The 9,324-nt window shown below is 37.4% G+C and overlaps 1 protein-coding gene across 1 annotated transcript in view; it reads right to left on the bottom strand.

Moving 5' to 3' along the window:
- Nucleotides 1-4,228: 4,228 nt before the first annotated feature.
- LOC107548604 (rho GTPase-activating protein 22-like) overlaps nt 4,229-9,324 on the bottom strand; it is a 7,670-nt gene continuing 2,574 nt past the window's right edge. The window contains exons 2-6 of the mRNA XM_016229357.1: nt 8,415-8,547; nt 7,669-7,742; nt 7,417-7,538; nt 6,388-7,279; nt 4,229-4,677 (exon numbers count right to left, since the gene is read on the bottom strand). Coding sequence (XP_016084843.1) covers nt 4,455-4,677; nt 6,388-7,279; nt 7,417-7,538; nt 7,669-7,742; nt 8,415-8,547 — 1,444 coding nt within the window. The 3' untranslated portion in view covers nt 4,229-4,454. The remainder of the gene's footprint in view (nt 4,678-6,387; nt 7,280-7,416; nt 7,539-7,668; nt 7,743-8,414; nt 8,548-9,324) is intronic.

Consider the following 9,324-nt stretch of genomic DNA (forward strand, 5'->3'; position numbering starts at 1 on the left):
GAAAATGGGTTTGCTTGTGTGTGTTTTTTTTGTTTACCCATTATTGTCCCTTCTCCAAGAAGTTATTCTTAGTTTATCTTTCTTGACCATGAACAACTTGCTGCTTTCTATATATATACAGTGGGGCAAAAAAGTATTTAGTCAGCCACCAATTGTGCAAGTTCTCCCACAAAGACTTTGAAGGGTTAGTTAATAAAATAAAAATTGTCATAATTTACTCACCCTCATATCATTCCAACCCCATAAGACGTTCATTCATCTTCAAAACAAATTAAGGTATTTAAAAAAAAACTTTTAAAAGTCCATTCAACCAAAACTTTTGATGCCTATTAAAAAAGTTCATAAAGGAAATTTATATGAATCGAGTGGTTTAATCCAAGTCCTCTGAGTAGACACAATTGCTTTATATGAAGAACAGATTTACTTAGGCTTTTATTCACATTCAAACATTGATCAGAGAACATATAAAGCACATAAAATATGGTAAATGCAAGCTCAAACGTACATACTTCTCGAAGCATTGAAGTTTTTTGGTAGAATGGCCTTTTTTTATGGAAGTACAGAAATCTCTCAGGTTTCATTAAAACAATCTTCATTTTTGTTTTGAGTGTAGTGTAAGACAAGTGTAATCGATGACAGAATTTTCATTTTTGGGTGAATTATCCCTTTTTTTAATTTTTGAAATGTTTGATAGAAAACAAATATCTTTTGTACAATGTTATCACCAGTGTTGGGAAGGTTACTTTGGAAATGTAATAGGTTACAGATTACAAGTTACCCTACTTAAAATGTAATAAGTAGTGTAACTTTTCAATTACTTTATTAAAGTAATGTAACTGATTACATTTGATTACTTTTCTAAATGTGTAATATTCTCAACTGTTAATCATTTTCAAACATGTAAACCAGGCAGGGTTAAACTTACAATATGTGCTCAACACTGATAACTGTCAGACTTTCGAAATCCTTCATCACTTGAATAAAGATTATAATATTTTAATTTTAAAGGAGACATTGGATGCAGAATATCTTCATTTGCATATAAATGTATCTTAGCAGTGTGTGGACACAACCACCGACAATGATAATTGTACAACAACTACAATGATAAAAATGCACTCCTTTTTTTTAACCCCCCAAAAACCTTAACAGTCTCAATTATCAAGCCATTTTGATTTTGAAATGAATACCAGCGCTCTCTTCCACCTTCAGCGGAATCGGGAAAGGTCCGATTTGAACACGGGATACCCGAAGTGCAATGGTGCTGTATGTCAGCGCCCTGCCCACAAGGCTATCGGTGTCAACACACTTTTTATTTTTTATGATTATTTGCGAATCGCGTTTGCTCTTCCACAAAAGAGAGGGGCGGGATGAGCAGAGCTCATTAGCATGTAAAGAGACATTGGTGTTTCATATTTTAGAGCAGTCACGGCAATTTATGAAAGAACTCAATTAAATATGTATGTGGGAGTGTTTGTGAAAAAAAATCAGATGTAACCCCCTTTCTAATCCTTAATATTTTCATAAGTAACTGTAATTTAATTACATATTTTTTCTTAGTAACTGTAACTGATTACAATTACTTTTATTTTGTAAATAAATTACGTAATTCCGTTACATGTAACTAGTTACTCCCCAACACTGGTTATCAATAAGTATATGATTCAGTTTTCACAATCTTAACTTCAGACTTTCCTTGATGCATCATAAAGTCACAGAATTATTTTGATGACAACGACAATTTATTAGGAAGACTAGTCAGTCTTCATTTGAAATGAAACACCCATTTTTTGAAGACCTCTATTTTGGCACTTTCTGCATTCAGGAATCAATTAACAAAAAAAATGACCACACGAACATACAGTATGTGCATACTTAAAAAAAATACTTTAACACATTCAAGTATATGTCAGCCTTAGTTCCATCATCTATTTTATATAAAGACACTCATTCACTGAGTGTTTTGAAAAACACCACCTGAGAAAGCTTAAATAAATACTAGCCTTGGCAATCTTGCAGCTGAAATAATCTTTCAATATAGCTGAGATTTTAACTGTTGTATAATCGGACAGTTGTACAGTTTGGATGGAGTTACCTCACCTAATTCAAAAACGGTCTTTTATTCTAGTGCATTTTACTTACAATAAAGGGATTTGCTGAAAAGAGTTTGTGTCTGTGAGGTCTAATGGTGTAACAGTTGATCTCATATCTGGAAGTGTGAGGCACAGTGTGACAGGATGCAGCTTGTATATGGTAACTGGTTTTAAAGGGGTCATATGATGCGATTTCAATTTTTCCTTTCTCTTTGGAGTATTACAAGCTCTTGGTGCATAAAGAAGGTCTGTAATGTTGCAAAGACTAAAGTCTCAAATCCAAAGAGATATTCTTTATAAAAGTTAAGAGTCAACCACACCAACCAAAAAATGGCTCGTTCTAATACGCCCCACATGTCTACGTCACGATTTACGTCTACGTTTGTGTTCTGTGTGTTTCGTTGTGAAAGTGAAACTACTTTGTTTGGCCTTCCAAAAGAGGATGATATTCGCTTTGTCATGCCTAGAGCTGATCCGTGCTGGTCGCTGAGGAAATACATCAATTTCGCACTGTGGATCGCCGGATCGGCTTTCACCGTGGACGAAGCGGAGTCCAGCCCGGGGTCGTCACATGTGGATGCCACAAGCCCACCGGACGCTCCTTCGTCGAATCTGCTGGCCTCCGCTCACTCTAGGCCGCTGCCGCTAACTCTAGCCCCCGGCCTCCACTCACTCTATGCCGCCTCTGGCTTGCTTAGTTGGGGACACTTCATTTCCAGTGATATCGTTGACATGATTGCAAAGATACTATTTAAACTGAGCTGGATGTTGACATCACTGAATTCAATGATGAACTGTCTTTAACTGAAAATTAGTGTTTACTATTGTCATTTTGCATTATTGACACTATTTTCCTAATTAATGCTGTTCAGTTGCTTTGACACAATCTGTATTGTTAAAAGCGCTATATAAATAAAGGTGACTTGACTTGACTATGCCGCCGTGTGTAACGCTGTGTTTCGTTGTGAAAGTGAAACCACTTTGTTTGACCTTCCAAAAGAGGACACGACTAGAAATCAGTGGTTAAGTTGTATTTACAACACTGTTCCAGAACAGTTCAACCCAAATATTCCGATGTGTCCAGCACATTTTATGGAGGACTGTTCCCTGATCCTGGTAGAGTAGACTACAATGTGACTGTTGTGACTCACAGACTGTAAGTACGTTTTTTATATATATATATATAATTTGCCACTTACGATTCAAACGCGAGTTTTGAGCAGTGTAGAGTAACGTTAGCGTTTGTAGTTTGTCATTTCTCCGATCACAAATGCAGACATGGCTTTATGTTTACGCGGCGCGATACAATGCAATGCATAAAAAGACAGTATAAATCATTATAATCCGTAAGTATATCCCCACTGGATGCAACAAATGCCTCGTTTAAATTGGGTTTTAATGTTTTTGCCTCGTTGCTCCAGCCGGGACAAGGCATCACAATATGGCAAGGGGCGTAACATTTCCGTCACACGCTTGAGGTATTCAGCCAATCACAACGCACTGGATAGCTGGCCAATCAGAGCACACCTCGCTTTTCAGACCGATGAGCTTTGTAAAAATCAATGCATTTCAGAAAGGCGGGGCATAGAGGAGAAAAAATAATGTACAGTATGTGGAAAATAATGTTTTTTGAACCTTAAACCGCATAAACACATTTCATTACACCAAATACACAAAATAATGTTATTTTTAGCAACATCATATGACCCCTTTAAATGATGTAGACTTTGATTGAAAAAGACTTGTGTGATAATGTCACTAAAACCTCAAGAGACAGTTCAGCAGGACATCTTTCATACCATGCATTAACAGGAAACGCCATTAAAATGACCTGCCTTTGTGAGACAGTCTGGTCAGAAGAGTCATGTTTTGGTATTATCTGTGCATGTTAAGTTATGAAAGTGATGAATGCTAATGGGAACTGAATGGCACCTTAAAGGAATAGTTCACCTGAAAATGAAAATATTGTTATTATTTACAAAGAAGAAGTGGCAAGTTTGACATTAAGAACAAGATTTACATTTTGGTATGTTCTTCACACAAAATGTGCACTACTTGTGAAGATTTTTCAAAAATTATCCTTTTGTTCTCTACAGAAAAACAGCATGTTGGTTTGGAACAATATGAGGGTGAGTAAATAACCATTGCATTTGTATTTTTGTGTGAACTATCCCTTTAAAATGAAAGACTGAAGATCAGGGAGAAAAGTGTAACTGCTACACATGATCAAGTCGCTGTAACAAAACAGCACAAAATTACCTCTGAATACTCATGATGCATGAGCAGAGAGGTTTCGAAATTCTATCTACAACAAACACATAGTCTCTCAGTGTTAAATCAGGAGGCCTGTAAGAGGGCCAGTCAAATTTTGCTTGTCCTTGTTCCCAACGTAAGATCTCCCAAAGTGGAGAAGAACTCCTCCATCTCGTTCTGAAGCAAGCGGTTGCGGGTCTCTGCGTCCTCATGGGCCCGCTCAGAGTTGCGGAGTTTAATTTCCAACATGCGATACTTTTTCTTCTCCTGGTCCAACTCCTCCTCTAGTCTCTCCATTTGGTTACGCATAGTGACACTTGTTTCCTCTAGCCTTAGAAAAATTCATTATGATAATTAAATTTTAACATTAATGCCAAGTACTCTATGTGATACTGTAGGAAATAAAAAGAAAACTCCATAAAATTTTTGTTATTATTTACAAATAGCAGGTGTTCTTCTCCCAAAATATTAACACACTATAAAAATTAATAAAAAATAAATAAAAATACACTTTTTTTGAACTTCTGAAGGTTGCTCAAAAATGGTTTTGTTCTCCTTTTAAATGATACACTGTTTACTATACATATAGTGTGCAATTTCTGCACCACTAGCAATATCAAATAAGAATGCAAAAATAATAAATGTTGTCAAGCAGGTTTCTCAAACACTCTGTTCTATTGGCAGAGACAGAAGAAGGTCCACAGTCTTTACTCTTTTTCATGGAAAATCAACCAACAAAATGGCTTCCTCATGTCTGCATATTAAAACTATAATAGGAGTAAGTATTTTATTAGTCACCATAATCCACTTGTTAAGTCATAATGTAAGGAATACTGTTTCCGGGTCCAAGCATCTACTTGCTTCAGATGTTTATGAGCACAATTTTTTTTTGTATCACACATTTAAGCTCAGCTTTTAAAAACTCAGTGTAAACAACAGTCTCCAGGCTCAAAATTAATAACGATTAATAAAAGATTAATCACTCTCTGGCCAAATGAGAATTCATTATGAAGATAAAGGTTAGGATCATGATTTTTCAGTACTACTAGTATAAGCACACTGAGTGTATATTAACACTATTTGTAGCTTGCTTTTGGCATCCGTTTGGAACCAGAAGCGGTAATCTGTGATGCCAAACTGATATCAAAATTGACAGTTACTTATTTTTTTAAAGCAATTTTTATGGGTTTTTTATGCCTTTTTTATTGAGATATAACAGTAGAGAGATGACAGGAAAGCACTTGGAGGAGAGAGGGGAGCGGGATCGGCAAAGGACTTCGAGACAGGAATCGAATCACAAATCGTGAGCATAGTTGCACTATGTGTTGACGCACTAACCAAGAAGCTTGTCAATCACATGAGATTACAGTTATTAGTGACAACAATAATCAATTCTAGATGGATAAAATTAAGTTACATCCTACATTTCTTCTTGTTCGAAAAGCTGTTTCACTCATATATGTCACAATAGGAAATAAATGACAATTTGTAATCTGTGATGCCAAACTGATATCAAAATTGACAGTTACTTATTTTTTTAAAGCAATTTTTATGGGTTTTTTATGCCTTTTTTATTGAGATGACAGGAAAGCACTTGGAGGAGAGAGGGGAGCGGGATCGGCAAAGGACTTCGAGACAGGAATCGAATCACAAATCGTGAGCATAGTTGCACTATGTGTTGACGCACTAACCAAGAAGCTTGTCAATCACATGAGATTACAGTTATTAGTGACAACAATAATCAATTCTAGATGGATAAAATTAAGTTACATCCTACATTTCTTCTTGTTCGAAAAGCTGTTTCACTCATATATGTCACAATAGGAAATAAATGACAATTGCAACTTTTGTTTCATTCCTGCTTTAACACTGAAAAAATTACACATTTTATCTTTGAAAAAGATCTTAACACTACTAGAATGATTAGAAAGTGTTGACTGCTCACGTTTTGAGCTTAATTTAAGTGTTTCAAGTAAACTTTACCTTACGAAGTCTAAAGACAAAATACATTTCATCAATGTGCAGTGGATTTCAAACATACCTTCGTATTTGTGATTCGTAGTTGACCTTCTGTTTCTTTAACTCGTCTTTCAGCTCTGTTACCAGGCCGTTAAGTGCTGTCTTGCTAATGTCAGTGTCTCCTGTGACGTTCACCGCATCTTCTCCACTTCCATTCTCACTGCAGCCTGCACTGCTCACACACATTTCCAGTACTTCGCTGCTCTTAGTGACCTCTGAATTCCTGTCCCCACTTTGCCCTTGGACAGACCCTCCAACTGACCAATCCACCTTCACAGAGTTCAGTCCAGAGGCGTCACTACCCACAGAGTCGTCCACTAAGATCTCACAGGAGGACGTGGACCAGGGCGTGCTTGCGGCGCTGGGTACGCTGAGACTCGATGAGGTCACATTGTCGTAAGTGGATAAACGGTGCGACGGGGCTGAATCCTTGCCCATGCGCTCTCCTGATGATGTACGCCGGTGGCTGCGCAGAGAGGAAAGCCCGTTCATCAACCAGTTGCCCGTACTGGGCAAGGTGGACACATCCACAGACGAGCCCCCGATTTTTGCAGGTTGAGCACGTACCCCTCCGCTCTTGAAGGAGTATTTCCAAGAGGGGAGGGATTTAGCCTGTTTGCTGGGGCTGACTGTCACCCCAGCTTTTCCCTGAGGTGTCATTTTGGCAGTGGTAGGGGCACCTGTACTCATATCTAAGGACGTGGCACTGCCACACACACTCTCTGCCACTTTGGACGCCTGGCTCGGCGATGAGCAGTTCAGCATCTCCTCATCGGAGATCCACTCCGCCCTGCCACGCTGACCCTGACGACAAATTCTGGTCTGCTCTGAAATCGCATCTCCCTCAGTCCCCACATACAGACGATCATGTTCACTGATCAACACCGTCATCAGGTGCTGAACCTGGGAGGTTCCTAAAAAAACAACAACCCTCAAATATGAGTTTCTTTACTGTAAAAAAATATATAAGTATAATCAGATTGGCTGTACCAGTCATTTCAACTTGAATTATATTAAACTGATAAATATTACTATGTCAAGACTTACTTACCTTCCATCATTGAAACAGGGTCCTCTACTTTAGGCCGAAGGATATTTGGTCCAAAAACTGTTGCAAGGTTCTGAACGCTCATCTTGTTCTCATTCGAATGTGACTGCACCTCATCTAAGAATCTACATGAAAACATACAGTGAATACAACAGTCATTCATTTATCATTCATTTAAATCAGTAAAGGAATCGTTTCAACAACATCGCCATGTACAAGAAAACTTATAGTATGCTACAGTATACATTCACTTACTTGCAAATGTACTTTAACAAATTATAATTAGCCTGAGGAAGAGTGTTCACCTGGTTCACAAGCTCACTGAGACCCTTTAGGAGACACATGGGAACAAGATCCATTACAAATCCAGGAAACAAGTTTTTTGGTGAGAAAAAAATGCAGTGAGCTTTTCAAAACCATCTTTGTGAAAAAGAAGTGAGCTTAATTGCACTGAATGTGCCCTTGTAGTGTACTAAATATATTTAAAGTATATTTTTTAAAAACTGTACTTGCCGATAATATTTGATTACTGAAATAAAAGGCCAATGAAGTGTATAGAAAAGAGAAGTGCCCTTTGTAATAATGTCAAAGTAATAGTTTTACTTTACATTTTAAATCGTTGTTTTAATCTATAATATTTTGTCATGTTTTAAAGTAAAACAGTTATATTGATGTGTTGACTAACATACTAAAACACATGTAATGTACTTGATTATAATTTTAACTGCAGTGTGTTTTTTCATATTGCATTGAAAGTTAATATATTTGAAAGGAAAGTATATTTTAGTTTACTATAAATGCTTGTCAGAATATTCATTAGTGCACTTTAAGCAATTAAGTGTCTGAAAACATTACATTCAGAACACAATATACTTATAAGTATACTCTTTAAAAGTATATTATTTTCATAAATACTTCTCAACTAAAGAGTATCTCTTTTTTTGCAAGGGCAATCATTATTAACTTCATCTCATTGAAATACTGATGTATAGCAGACTCACCACTTCTTCATCTTTTAGCAGAAGCTGTAGACAGGTTAGAAAGTCCTCATATTTGTTAAAGGGGATCACAGGCTCTGGCAGCTCCCTGAGGTAGAGCTTCAGGAGGGATGCCACTGTGTGAACATCAGTGTTACTGCAAGAGGTCACACACAGGTCAGGGGATACACAAATACTTCAGTTTAGTTTTCGTGACTAGACAATTATGGTAAACTGGTCTAGCACCCTTACAAGCCAGTGGAGATACAGGTGCATCTCAATAAATTAGAATGTTGTGGAAAAGTTCATTTATTTCAGTAATTCAACTCAAATTGCGAAACTCGTGTTTTAAACAAATTTAACGCACACAGACTGAAGTAGTTTAAGTCTTTGGTTCTTTTAATTGTGATGATTTTGGCTCACATTTAACAAAAACCCACCAATCTCAACAAATTAGAATATGGTGACATGCCAATCAGCTAATCAACTCAAAACACCTGCAAAGGTTTCCTGAGCCTTCAAAATGGTCTCTCAGTTTGGTTCACTAGGCTACACAATCATGGGGAAGACTGCTGATCTGACAGTTATGCAGAAGACAATCATTGACAACCTTCACAAGGAGGGTAAGTCACAAACATCCATTGCCAAAGAAGCTGGCTGTTCACAGAGTGCTGTATCCAAGCATGTTAACAGAAAGTTGAGTGGAAGGAAAAAGTGTGGAAGAAAAAGATGCACAACCAACCGAGAGAACCGCAGCTTTATGAGGATTGTCAAGCAAAATCGATTCAAGAATTTGAGTGAACTTCACAAGGAATGGACTGAGGCTGGGGTCAAGGCATCAAGAGCCACCACACACAGACATGTCAAGGAATTTGGCTACAGTTGTCATATTCCTCTTGTTAAGCCACTCCTGAACCACAAACAACGTCAGAGG

The sequence above is a fragment of the Sinocyclocheilus grahami genome, unplaced genomic scaffold, assembly GCF_001515645.1.
Source record: "Sinocyclocheilus grahami isolate Dianchi unplaced genomic scaffold, SAMN03320097.WGS_v1.1 scaffold351.1, whole genome shotgun sequence".
In the NCBI taxonomy this organism is placed as follows: Eukaryota; Metazoa; Chordata; class Actinopteri; order Cypriniformes; family Cyprinidae; genus Sinocyclocheilus; species Sinocyclocheilus grahami.